Source organism: Scomber scombrus, chromosome 23, assembly GCF_963691925.1.
Source record: "Scomber scombrus chromosome 23, fScoSco1.1, whole genome shotgun sequence".
Lineage (NCBI taxonomy): Eukaryota > Metazoa > Chordata > Actinopteri > Scombriformes > Scombridae > Scomber > Scomber scombrus.
The window spans coordinates 10,571,808-10,586,585 of NC_084992.1; the positions used below are offsets into that span (position 1 = coordinate 10,571,808).

General features: G+C 39.2%; 1 protein-coding gene across 5 annotated transcripts in view; it reads left to right on the top strand.

The window, feature by feature from the left end:
• chd3 (chromodomain helicase DNA binding protein 3) overlaps nt 1-9,993 on the top strand; it is a 41,438-nt gene extending 31,445 nt beyond the window's left edge. For 4 of the 5 annotated variants that reach the window (XM_062445428.1, XM_062445430.1, XM_062445429.1 and 1 more), the window contains exon 40: nt 677-2,798. In XM_062445428.1, coding sequence (XP_062301412.1) covers nt 677-945 — 269 coding nt within the window. In that variant the 3' untranslated portion in view covers nt 946-2,798. Of the gene's footprint in view, nt 1-676; nt 2,799-7,651 lie in introns of those variants that run through there. The other variant, XM_062445432.1, reaches the window with a different exon arrangement.
• Nucleotides 9,994-14,778: the final 4,785 nt, after the last annotated feature.

The following is a 14,778-nucleotide window of genomic DNA, read 5'->3' on the forward strand; positions in this document are numbered from 1 at the left end:
GAGAAATGGACGGAGTTAAAACAACAAAATGCTCTGATTTGGCGACCTCTGAGCCCGACTCGTTTTAATAGCTCTCTCCTGAGAGAAGCTCCAATCTCACTGCCTCACTTGAGTACACAAAACATGTCCAAAAATATGCATGTCTGCCGTGGCACTTTTTAACTACACATCTACTACTTTAGCTGCACTCAGTGAACCTCAAAACAAAATGCGATGATTCACCAAAGGCTCCAGTGGAGGATTGTTTTGTGCTGCAACACACAGTGGTTTCTCAGCATTTGCTCAATGCTTTGAATTGCATTTTTGGAAAACCTGTTTCATCCATCATTACAGGCATGAGGAAGCTACACATCTGCACTAAAAGGAGTCCCACACTCTAGACAATACTTCATCTTTTAGTGGCATAGAAGTAGGGAGATTTCCCTTCACGTGGAGCACATGGGTTCAAGCCCTCATGTCTGCAAGCACCTGCCCTGCTGAAGTGTCGTTGAGCAGTGCACTGAACCCCTACCCTGCCAGCTCCAGTAGCCCCCCCCCCTGACCTCTGACATCCCTGCAGAGGAGGGAGACATGCTATAAGAGAATTCCCTACGGGGATCAGTAAAGTGTCACATTATCCTGCCCCCCCTCCCTCTCCAAGTCTCCACTACAGTCTGCCGCTTGTCTGCCCCCACAGAAGCCGCCGCCGCTGCTGGGGCCACCGGGGGAGCTGCTGGGGGAGCTGCCGGAGGGCCAACCGCCACCGGCGTTTGCCAGAAGACCAAGGAGCACGATGTGGGGCAGCGGCAGCGAGTGGTGGACCTCTGGAAGGACGGCAAGTCAGAGGGGGCCATCGGCCTGGAGCTGAGGATGCCCAAGTCCACGGTGCACAGCATCATCGTCAAGTACCGGCTCAGCAACACCGTGGAGAATCTGCCGCGCAATGGCCGACCAAAGAAACCCTGAAGGGAAGGGGTGGAGACTCACCAGACTTTTGGATAAAACATGCACAATCCTGGAATGTAACAAAAATGGAGAGTGAAAAAAAAAGACAATAAAAAGCTGAAAAGGAGAGACGAAGTGAAGGCCAAGATGGGACGGAAGGAGAGGGAGAGCTTTTGACACTGCAGGAATGTGAGGAATATAAAGGGAGACAGAAACCCGGGCAGAGAGGAGAGTCGAGACTGCCGAAGCAAAACTCTGCTGGATAAATCGAACAAAGACAGGAGGCAAGAAAGATGTGGCGGCACTGTGATCCATAAAAGAAAACAAGCAATCAACTGCAGCTAGAGAGAGAGGGAAGGGGGAGAGATGTCCAAAATAAGAAGGGAGAGGTGAAAAAATGGCCCCAAGATCAAGTACTAATGATGCGTGGGGGGAGAAATGAGGCAAAGAGACAGAAGTAAGAGAGATGACCTGTCTGGAACAAAGAAATCCTCAAGCAAGGAGAAAAGCGGGGAGGAGGAGGGAGAGAGGCAGTATGTTAATGCAATCACAGGTTTTCAGGAATTCAGAGAGAAATTCTCAAACAAAAGAGCATTTTTTTTTTCTTTATTCCACTGACAGATTTCTTTCTTTTTCTGTTTCTCCTTCTGTGCCGAAAAGATTTCCCCACGGATCAATTCTTCATCCGCCGACTGCCTGAACAAGCCTGTCGCCTCACTCTGACCCTGTACTCCCTCATTCCTCCACAATCCTCCACTCCTCCGTCTCACTCTCTCAGTCTTTTACACATACACACACACACACACACACACACACACACACACACATACACACAGATATACACATATATATTTACACTGTGGACCTCACACACAACCTGAAAACCTACAAAGAACTTAATTTATCTGCCGAGCGCAAGCAGATGAAACGCCGACTCAAAATAGAAAGGGATGAACTTACTAAAAAGGAAAGGGAATGAAGAGAGGAGTTAAAACACTATTTTAAAACACTACTTTCCCTGGACTTTGTTGCCATGGCATTCCTAAGCCCAATCACGCGTAGAAGCAAGAAGCATAGACATAGAAAACTGCGACGTTGCCTTTTGTCCAACTTTCAATCCGTAGCAACATTGCTGTGACCCAATCTGATGGGCTGGCATTGAGTTATGTACTGTATTACAAAGCATATTTACTATTGCACCTTTTGTGAAGGGGTGGAGGGGGGGAGTGGGTTACTATCCATCCATTGAAGAATTTACATTTCCTGTTTTTTTTAAGCCTCATCACAGCAAAAAACAGTATTTATGAGCAGCTCTTCTCCAAAGCTAAAGACTGTAATCTGTCATCGAAAGGGGGAAAAAAGAAAAAAGAAAGAAAAAAGAAAAGGGAGACTCACTTTGAAGCCCGAGAAGAAATTTTTCGTACCTCGAGCTTCTTTATTGTGACAGCGTGATGGACTCCACGCTGGAAAATGTCCCCTGATCCCCCCAGAAAATAAAACACTCTGGACTCTGTCATCGTTTTTTCCAGCTCAGTGTGTCTGTGTGTGTGTCTGTGTCTGTGTCTGTGTGTGTGTGTGTGTGTGTGTGTGTGTGTGTGTGTGTGTGTGTGTGTGTGTGTGTGTGTGTGTGTGTGTGTGTGTGTGTGTGTGTGTGCGCGTGCAGTAGAGCTGTACATCAGTGTGACATCCCCAAGTACTCTAGGGAGCAGGATGAACTCTACTTCCTCGTTTGTGGAACAAAAGAAAAGTGGACTATCCGTTACACAGTCCATACTTTTCTTTTGGAGTATTTTTAAGCTAATATACTGAGTGGGATGTAAAGGCAGTGAAGTGGAGTACAAGCATGGCCTGCAATGAGAATATACTGTGTGTGTGTGTGTGTGTGTGTGTGTGTGTGTGTGTGTAGACTGAAAAATGCAGGTGTGTTGCTGCTCTGTGTGTGTGTGTGTGTGGTAGCACTGACATTTTTATCAAAACTAGAGCCAAGTATCTTTAAAAACATTTCGATATCGGTGCCGATACAATACCTGAAGCGTATTTTTTACTGATTCCAAAACAATACTTTTTTTGGATACCTTACTTTCAGGATTATAGTTTTTCTACAAAACCCATTTTTCTATTTAACAAATAAGCTAAGCTTCCTAAACGCATCAGTGTTTTTAATTTTGTCTTCAGCCAGGCAAGAATTGACCCTAAATACAGACTTGAAATAGCAAAATTTATGCTGCACTAATGAATATTTGAATGTGAACAAAAGATCAAATTATTATGTGTAATTTAGAAGATGTCACTCTGTGTCAAACCCACAGATCATAATCCTCTATTTGCAGTTCCCCTCAACTCTATGGAGCGTGTTAGCATCTTTCAGCTCCTTCATTTTGTTTTAATGCCCATCACTTTACTGTTTTGATTCATTTCACTGCTCATCAACCTTCCAGCTGCAGGCAGCTGTTTTTAAGCGAAAGAGCTCAGATAAACCCACTGTAAACTATCTTCCCAGCAAAGTTAGCAACTAGCTGGTGAACATGGTTGAGCGTTTAGCAGCTACAGAGACAGACATTTCCCTCAGGAGATGGTGGAGACCAAAACTGGAGTGAATATTGGGCTTAGATTCATCAGCCAGCCAGAGACACAATTTAAAAATGAATGTTAATGTTGCTCCATGTGTGCTGGATGTGTGTAGCTGTGTAAATAGGCAGCTGTTTGGCTCAGTGTTGTGTTTACTGCTCGATGTGCCAAAAAAACACTGAATGCGTATTTAAATCAGGAAATACCTGATCCAAATGAAGTATTTCCATGTTAACTTTCCATAGCTTACAGTTGTCAATACCACATACTATAAGTTCATTTTGATCAGAATCCAAACATGTGCGTGCATACAGAGGAGCGTAGACATGCATGCAAGTCACTTGAACCTGATGATTTTACCACCAGTTGAACGATTTTCTACTCCTCCGACCGACTGAAAACTCCTGCAACACATGGATTTATGAAACCCCTTTCAAGTCCCAGTTGGACCGCCTCTTAATTCTAAAATCAAGCCTGTGTTTTTTAAGTTCCTTAACAGTTGACAGTCCAGAGACACGGGGTTGTTCCTGATGAAAGCTTTTGGCATTGATACACTCACGCAAAGCTTTTCAGCAAGCAAATATGTTTTGTTTTCTGCCAAGATGGCAGCGCTCACTTCTATCAGATAGTAGGCAGGACCCACAGGGGAGAGACTCGGGCTGACATGTTGGCTGGGAATGTTTTTTATGGCTGTTTTGGACCTGAGATGCCTCATCTAGTTTGATCCCAGAGTTTTAAGCCTTGTAGAGGAGTTTTAAGAATTCTTAGAGATATGTCCAAGTGTGTCCTGCTGGATTTATCATATTACTGTAAGTCCAAATAACTCACTGCCAACCTTATTTGGGACTAGATAATGTTTACAGTGTTCTCCTGCTACTGTGAAGATGCAGGCAGGCTGGCAAGAGATTTGCATGAAAAAAACGTAAGAGAGGAGGATTTGGACAGAGGTGAAGTATTTCACAGTGAATCTGGCAGCAGAGTGAAATGTACTATGTTGGACGTCACACAGGGAATCTTTTATCTGGTATAATAACAAGATATGAGTTTCATTCCTCCACCCGTTTTTTATCTCTGTTTTTGCCTGACTTTTTAGTGTCTGGTGCCGGGGTCTTGTGAGACCAATACAAATGTCAATGTTTAAAGTTATTATGTTCAAGATTTCCGTCCTGGTTGATTTGGTGCCACCTATGAACAGGTGCTAACAGCGAGCGTGATTCAATACTAAAGTCAAAAATTTCTGAGCAGGTTTATTATCAGAAATGCAACAAGAGAACAAACCACCATCAAATACAACCTGTTTCAATCATCTGAATTAACGACGGATACAAATATATTAAGTTTTGTGTAAATGAAGCCACCTCCGACACAGTGTAAATAAAGTGAATCATAAACAGTGATCACCATTGAGATAAAATTACAGGTATGCTGGATTACATGCATGCATCATTTACTGTGAGTATGTCAGAAATTTGAATCCAGCGCTGGAAAGGCCAACATTAACCATGAAATCTAATACATATTACTGAATAGAATTGCTATTGCTGAACATCGCAAAGCATAAATACTGTTTAAAAAAATACATGCTTGATTTCATTAAAAATTTAGACTTTATAATCAGATCATTATATAACGACTTATTTTTTTTTTATTATAAATGCATATGGTAAACATCTGATAAGCGTAAAGAATTAGCGCTGATCGGGACATTTTACAGTTAGTGCCCTCTGGTGGACAAACTATGTAATGATGCCGCTTTTATAGGAACTCAGTCACATCTTAGGAATTTCTGTACTGCCGTTTCTTGCAGTTATATTTACTATGGCGACATATCGGTCAGGCAATTTATTTTTTTCGTCTCCCCTTCCAGAAAAATGCCTTTTATTTTTTCTTCTCTCCCCTTTTTTTGTCTCTCTCTCTCACACACTCTCTCTCCCTCTCTATTCTGGTTCTTTTTTCTTTTTTCTTTATTTTTGGCCACGCACCCGTAGTTTCTTTTGCTCTTTCACCCAGTCTTTACCTCGATTTGTTTTGCTTCTTATCAGATTTAGTCTGCCCCACTACTCTCACACACACACTTACTGACTCTGTCTCTCTTCTTTCCCCACATCCCCTGTGTTGGCCTCCGCTGGCAAAACGCCATATGTTTTCCCATAAGTGGTCCCCCTCTCTGATTCTAGACACACACAGTCACAGCCCAGACCCCCCCTTCTTTCAGAAAGTCTTCAGCTCAATACGCTCCTTATCACAGCTTTGATCTGCACAGGGGTGTTATGACAGTTTATCTTTCCCCGTGGCGCGAGTGAGAGAAGAGCGCTGTTGGTCTATTCTTGGCTTTGTTTTGAAAGGAGCGCTAAACTCGCCGTTCCACTCCCCGAGCAGATTCAGGATAGCGCTCAAATGTGGGAAGCTCTGATCCCTTTGCTGGCCAGCTGTGCGGTCGTGTAGAAAGAAGTTAATTTTCATGCATGTGTGCAGTCGTGTGTGCGTGTGTGTGTGTGTGAGGGAGAGAGAAAGAGAGAGAAAGAATGAATGTGTGCTTATACTCATTTGCAGCCTCACTTTCTCCAGGTCAACAGTTATGAACTCTGGGGTTTTATCATTAGTGTAAACATTATACTGTATATGTAATATGATATATTGATGTACTGTATTATGCAAGTTTGCTCATTAAAAAGATTATCGAAGCATTATCAAGCACATCTTGTTTACTCATGGAAAATGTATGTGTTGTTATAAATGTCTAACTTTGAATGTTTCATTATGTTGTGAAATGAATGAGGATATGTTGGTTGACTTGATCATAAATAGACCAAAGTGGAGATGACTGGCAGGCTTCTTATTAGCATTAGTTTTTCTTGCTGTTGCAGTTTCTCCAAACTAAACCCAAATTTCCTATAAACAACATTGCTTCATGTCACAAAGAGGATGTTACTGTTCGTTACCCCCGCCTGAGCCTCCACTAAAGATTTCTCTTGTGCTTTCAGGAAGAGAATAAACACATTTGAAGCGTTTTTTCCATTGATGAAACATAAGGCTCATCATTCCCACAATTTATTAAAAGAAGCAGATTTTTATTTTTGTCCTGGATTTTATATCCGCAAGTATCTCAAAAGTGTTTTATGTCTTCAAGAAGCCACTCTTCATTTTAACATAAACAAGCAGAAGTCTTCCAGTCAGGGTCGTAGCAAACATTAAGATGCTCTACAGTTAAAAACCTGCACATTGTGGGTGTTTTACATGCTAATTTGTTATTTTATACTCAGAATATTCAAATATGACTACTTTGAAGCTGGCTAACTAAATAAATCCATTAAAAAAAATATCACTATTTACCCACCATAATTTAATTCAGCATTTTAAACAGAATCATGTTTCTATATCATTTCCTTTTGGCTGTCTGGTCTGAATTTTTTTGTGTTAATGCTGAAAAATGCATTTTTATAATTAGATTTTTTTAAAACAGTTTTTAATATTAAAGAGAAAACTGACAAGAAGTAAACCTAACAGCACAAATAATGACTCAATACTATTGAACCCAATGATGTTGCTTGCAAAAGGCCACGTGGTGGACAGCAAGCGCTTATAATCTCTTTGTGAAAGTGTTATCAGCTGGAAATACACTGTTGTATCAGAATGAATGTGCAAATTATGTATTGATGTTAAAGATCTCCCTCCTGATATGTTTTAAGATACATAAAATACTAAAATAATTTGTGTCTGATTTGGTTTTTTCCACGCAAAAAAAGTTAAAATAAGTTTAACTGCTTGACAAAAGATGTCTCCTGCTTCTTTGTAAAGCCAATTCTCAGCGTTTGTCCATACTAATCATGATGTCATAAATCATGCTCATAGGAACACCCTTAAGCTCAGATTTTTTGTGATCAGAGAAAGATTTTACACCGTCAGCAGATTAATGTGAAAACTCTCAACTCTCAATTTTTGGATGGAGTGTGATTTTAACTGTAAACGTAGCAGCTCTAATCCTTTCAATAAAATATGTAACAGTGATTGTCTTTACCTGCTTTGATGATTTGGGTTTATTCAGGGTCAGGAGACAATTTTCTGCTGCCGGTCAAGGAAAAAAACAGAATAAATACGTGTTAGATGTTGACACGTCTGAACTGAACCTGAACTCTGGCCTCTGTCTCCCTCTCTGCAGTGCTGAACGGGCCTCCCATGTCTGTAAAGAAAGAGCGGGAAGTCGAGCTGCTAGTCAACCGACGGGAGCAGCGCAGCGGAGAGGTCATCTGTATCGACGACTAGACTACAGGCACACACGCATAAACACACGCTCTCTCACACACACACACACACACACACACTGAAACCCATCTGCTGCAAACGTATCTCGAATTCCTCCTCCAAGAAAGTTGAGCTTCGGTGGTAAACGCTCGTTAAACTCCACCTTCGAACCACACATCCAGTATTAAAACTAAAACTGACTGACTGACTGAGGGTGTACTTATTGATTTATTGTTGACTAGTGATTGTAGTAGCTTTGGTTGACACACACACACAAACACACACACAGAAAGATATGTACATGTCTCCACTACATAAATCTCCTAAACCTTTACTAAGCTGACTGGTACTCTCCAAAAAACTTTAATCGCACACACACACATGCACATGTGCACTTAATCTCAACGGACACACACATGCACACACACACACACACAAACCTACATACAGTCCATATATTGTCTCATAACTTCTTGTGACCTTTCCTTGTCTGCCTCAAACCATTATACTCCTCATAAACGGTCTCCTCAAACAGGCCGCCTCCTCCTCTAGGGATGCTTCTAACCTCTACACACACACACATACATGCTGACAGTACACACACACACACACACACACACACACACACAGACACACAACGCTCACTTCACCTCAATCCTACACCCTTTAGATCTCTCCTCTTCCTTTCCTGGGCCCTTAAACTTTTTGACAGGAAGCTGCATGTGAAATTAAACTCATTTTTCTACACTCCACCCCCTGAAGCATGCTCTAATCACAATAATGCTGTCTCGTGGAAAGGAATGAAAAAAAAGAAAAGCAAAATTGGTATCAAGCTGTGCCTACAGTCATTTCTAATCCTCAGAGAGGCTGAACCCCCCGCCCCCCTCCTCCCCTCCCTGATTTGTCAGTCCAAGCAGCTCCAAGCACAGCTCCAGCTTTTTTGTTTTACTTATTTCAATGGTACATGTTCACATAAACACACGCAGCAGGATATGAGAATCATATTCAGGACTCGTTTGACCACATAAAGTATTTGCCGCCATCCTACCCCTCCCGCCCCCTAATGATGGTTGGTTGGAGTTTGTGTACAGCTCTGAGGTATTTTTGGGAGAGTTTTTTTCCATGAAAGGCCTCTCGCGCTATTTTTCAGAAAAACCTCCTATGAATGTTTATAACCTTTCATAAGCAAGTCAGTGTTATTAAAACCTATCGATCACCCTGAACCTCCCCTCCTCCCCTTTCTCCTTCCCTCCATCACTCTCTCAATCTATCTTTTTTCCTGTTTTATGTTTTCCAAGTTTCTATTTCTTTCTACAAAAAAAAAAATAAAATCCTGTGATATACTTTGCATATTTAAACAGCTCCATTCGTGTTCTCTTGTGTTTCTACTCTCGCGACTTTATGAGTATTGTTGTCGTCGATGTTGCTGTTGTTCTCGCTGTTGCTATTCGAGAAAGAGCTTCTACCAAAAGAGACATTTTTTTGTAACAAGGAACTATGGAAAAATGATAACGTATGTGCGACACACGATGCACCTCTTTGCAATTTTTTGTCCTATAATTATAAGAGAACGAAGAAGTTGAGCTAACTTCAGAAGTAGATATATTACGAGAAAAACTCATTCTTCTTGCTTACATTTTAGATTTGGGGCTTGCAAATGATATATACATATATAGATCATAGGCCATATGTAACCCTAAATGCTTCCATGAGCAAAAAGAAAAATGTATACTATCTAACCCCAATGAAAGTACTCTGATAATATCTGGAAAATCAGAGGCTGGAAATCCATTTTATAAACTCTGCATCATTAAAAAAACGCCTTAATTAACATAGCAAAACAAATGTAAAGTCATCAAAATGAATTAAGAACCTGATGTCAACCTTTAAATCCTCATCAAGAGTAGTCAGTTTTAAGTTAATTATATATAAAAAACAAGATAGCTAGTAGTTAATTTATCTCATAACCTCCACCCTGGATATTTTACACTGATCTACCCAGGAAATAGTCTGTTTTTAAAAATTATGTTTCATACAAAGGTTTTGCAACCCCCGAACTAAAATGTTTTGCGTCTAAAGAAAAAAAAAAGCACTTAGTTTTTTTTTTTTGTTTTTTTTTTCCCACGTTGACTTTTTTGTCCTCTTTCCAGACTTTTGTGTTGATTTCTGGGTATCTTGTGTCACTGTGTATTTAGTGGTGCCGATCAAATGATGAGTGGCAGTGAAAACATGTCAAGGATGACGCATCTCCTTTTTTTTTTTTTTTTTTCTCCTTTCTTTTGTTTTGTTTGTAATAAAACTGAATGAAATTATAAAAAAAGTCACTGTGTGGGGTTTTATTTTAGATGGTGTTATTTAGCGCTGGGTATCACTACTGATTTCCTGAATCAATTTCATTTTGAAGGTCCCAATTTGATCTGATTTCCAATTCAATTGAATGTGTATTCGATTAGGGACATTTCAGTTATATTAAAATACCAATTTTGCTTGGATATAAAAGATATTCTCAGAGAACTAATACTGTAAATGGTACTGAACTCTCTAACCTGGTTGTCCAAAGCAGTTCCATTCATGTACCTTTTATCTAACATGACAAACACAATACAGCAGTCAACACAATATAGTGCAACTCTAAAGACTCAACAGTCAGTGAAGTATTGAGTGACCAGATAAAAATAGTACAAGTGCTTTCTTTAGTTGCAGAGGGTGTGGTGCAGAGACGGTATGCGTCATGTGGACACGAGTGTGTTATTACTGTTAGTGTCAGGATTGTATCTGTATACTATATCTCTAATGTAACCGGACATCTGCCGTCAGTGGAGCAGCTCCCGCCATGTTTTTTGAGGTTAACGAGTCTCTCACATGGATAGATCTTGTTGTGAGAACCAAAAGGCTGGTGTAAGTGAGATTAATTGGGGTTAAAGCTTCACACATCCACAGGAAAAAGGCTTATACCAAAAGATTTACCCCAGGATTTAATAAATTGATATCAGATCATTCAAATTAGGATAGATTTAAACTGGAAAATCAGTTTTTTAAACCTAGCTCTAGTGTTTGTATTTCACACGCATCCATTATGAAAGCATGTATTATTTTATTAAAACTGTTGTTTTCAATTGAATTTTTATATTTTTTATGATTAAATCCCTAATTTCATTTAATTTTTAGTGATATTACATGTTTAAGTTAATATAATTTAATCTGTTTATTTATAAAAGTCTAAAGTTATTTTATTATAGAACTTTATTTTTAATTTTAATCACTTTGACTTATTTAATTTACATTTTTTTCAAATAAAATGATCATTGAAATAATTAGATTTAAATAAAATATAATCTCATTTTATTCAATTTATTTCATAATGAGATGTAATTTAAAAAAAAATGTATATTCATTTACATCTCATATCTAATTTTCTCTTATTCAGTGCAGTTCCCTTTTTCACTCTTGTGTACTGATAAATCTTTTATTTCACATTTACTGACACAAACAACCCACTACTGTAGACATAGTGAGTAAACTTTAGTTGAAATATGATAAAATCAATATGTTGTCACCATGGTAACTGGGTAAACCCCATCCTTTCTTTAGCTTAAGTATTCTGTCAGGAAAAACAGCTCTCAGCAGCGTCGTTAATACCTCGTATGAGGAAAAACTTGAAACTTTTCTATGAACCTCAGTTGGGTGGAACTCCTGATGGAGATAAAAAAAGACACCTCAGCAACTAAATACTGCAGCTGGTCCGCTGTCATGGCTACAGAAAGATGTAAATGTGGGAGGCTGTGAGAACGCCACAGTGACTCAGTTTCTCCTTTTCACAGCCCTTTATCACACTTTCCTCTGTCTCCCACACACACAGACACACACACACACACACACACACACACACACACACACACACACACACACACACACACACACACACACACACACACACACACACATTGACTCACATACAGTATACATAACAACAACCTAAAAGAGCAGATGGTTTGTGATTCATGATGACTAAAGGTGAGGAGCCGTCCTGCTCTGTTATTCACAACAGATTGATACCACACAGTTAACTGGTTACTGATGGAGATGGAGACACTGATAGTCTCGGTAATATACTCACTGTTTCTGGTGAATGTTCTTCTCTACTATACATTAATTTGACTTTTGAGTTTTAGGCATGTAGCTGACATTTTTATGCGGAGAAAATTACAAACAGAGCTTTAGTTTCTTACTTTGGGCCACTGCAGAAGCTGATAATGTACTTAAATGTCAAAATACAGGAAAAAATTACATTGAAATTGTTGGAAATGTGTTTAAAGCAGTTAATCTTTCCTCAGAGGCTATCAATTGGTACTTTCTGCAATATAAGAAGTAAAACATGAACATTACCTCTATATTACTACAATAAATAAAACTTACACTTGCAGACTTGACAGATTTTGGAGTAAAAACTCATGACTACTTAAAAGTAAGGCTGAGTCATATGATTTAATATCTACTGTATGTTTTGATAAATGGTTACATTTATGTCGATTACGATAAATGTAACAATAAGTGTGTAAGTATGTGAGTAAGCATGAAATGTTTGGCTGGAGTATTGTCTTTGATGATTCATAAACTGGGGCTGTGAACCCCCCCCGTCCCCCCCAAGGGATCGCAAGAAAATTAAAGGGATAAGGCAGAAAAATGCTTGTGTGTTTTGTTTTGTTTAGTTTTTTAAATACTGGTTACTTTTAACTCTTTGGTGCCTCTAAAAATCCATAAAATCCAACAATCAGAGAAGGAAAACTCACTCCTTGGTTGAACTGCTCACAGCTCGTTGCCTGTGATGAGGTGTCACCAGTCAAAAAAGTTGGAAACCCATGAATTACAATATGACCAGTTCAAGTGTCTGGTTAGATTTTATTGGTTGTTACTTTCTCAGTTTAAATGCGGAAGTCACGAAATGTATTTACTGGAAAGTGCAATGAGCTTATGTTGTTAATTGTATCAATTAACAGTTTACAGCCATACTTTACAATGTGTTTACAAGGGTTTTTAAATGGCAAATGAACTGCATTTATATTGCGCCTTTCTCCACTTCCGACCACTCATAGTGCTTTTTTTTGCTCACCCATTCAGACACACACTCACACACCGATGGCACTGCCTTGGGGTGCAAATTTGGAGTTCATTATCTTGCCGTAGGACACCTCCTCATGTGGACTGGAGGAGCCTCGAATCAAACGTCTGATGTTTGGATTACTGGACGACCTGCTCTACCTCAGTATTAGGGTTATTATTATCAATAACTTACATATCATTGTATTATTAAAAGATTTCTTAAAACAGTACTTATTTCTTTTTTAGCCACTTGGAGGCAGCACAACAAGCTATTAACATACCTTATTATTATCGTATAAAGTTATTATACCTGATCTGTTAGTGAAGACTTGATAATTACGCAGACATAAAATGACATTAACATTTATTTGGATTCATGCTTGCGTTTAGCTGATGAATGACAGTCCAGTATTTGGTATTTTTGTAGCTGTATTTTAGTTCCTGAGAAAAAATGGCTGGTTCTGTAGTGCTTCACTATGATTATTAGCTAACATTGCAAATTGTATCGTTCTGAGGTTGTTTTCTAGCAGGTTTATTACAGCTTGTGTCCACTAAGATGGATGAAGAGTTGATGAGTAGCGATAGTGAACCGAGCAGTAAAGTTGTGGCTTTTAAAAATGTTTTCAAAAAATGCTAAAATGCTCCAAAGAGCTGAAAGGAGAGTAAGAGCAGAGGAATAATAACCTGTGGGTCTGTCATTACAAGTGACGTCTTTCATATTATACATACTTATTCAAACCACTGTCAATATAAAAATGCTGAATAGTGCAGCTTTAAATGTATTAAATATCCCATCCAATTTATCCCAGAAAGACATTTTTTTATCACATTTTAACAACTTTGCATTTTATACTTACCTTCACCTTCTCGTTTTTGGAGACATTTGAAAGAGAAATTGGAAGTATGGCTTCTCAAAAACAACCAAAAATAGTTTATTCAACATTTATAATGAGTGAGTTGAGAAATTTGAAAAAAAAACAAAAAAAAAAACACATCCCGGCATTGCATACATCATCATTTTACAGAGAACTTCTTCACAAGATTTTCCGTGGGGGTGATAAACTTTGACATTTCGAAAAATAGGAATTGGGGCAGGGAAGTGTGTAAGAGCATGTGAATATGTGTGTGGTAAGTTTGGCGCGGGAGGAACGAGGCATGTTTTTCCTCAAAGACTTTCAGCTATGTGGTTCAGGTTCAGATTCAGGAAGTGAAAATTTAGATGGCTGTGTGTGTGTGTGTGTGTGTGTGTGTGTGTGTGTGTGTGTGTGTGTGTGTGTGTGTGTGTGTGTGTGTGTGTGGAGGACACTCAGGGGATTCAGTGTGTGTGTGTGTGTGTGTGTGTGTGTGTGTGTGTGTGTGTGTGTGTGTGTGTGTGTGTGTGTGTGTGTGTGCGGTCTGATCGGTGCTGACAGGGAAATATGAGGTGCACGGGGGTGGTGGGCAATGGGTGCATGAGTGAGACATTAAAGGGAAGAGGAAATTGATGAGGAAATCAAACAGGATATAATGTCTACGTTTTAAATTCTGATATTTTCCATTTAAAACATGAATGTTTGGCTCCAATTAAAAACACTAGGTTCGCTACAGTAAAGTGCTGAGGACAAACCAATGTGGTCTGTCCACAAAAACTACTTATAAACAAGAGTGGGAGTGCTGAAACCCACTGCTAGAAATACACACAGTTTGTATTGTAGCAGGGAGTATTACAGAAGGCAGCTATGTGAGAAAGTGGAAGGAATTTTGTTTCCAAAGAGATTAAAATAAAGAAGTCACAGTTTTACACAATCATGTGACTCAAAAACCAGTCGGAACAAAAACAGGAGCTTGATTGATACAGGCCTACTTTTTAAAATTTTTTTAATGGATGCATATCTTTTTGGATTTGAAACGTTTAACTCTTAAATTTAAGGTTCAATATTGGGATTTTTCTATCTCAGGCAAAAC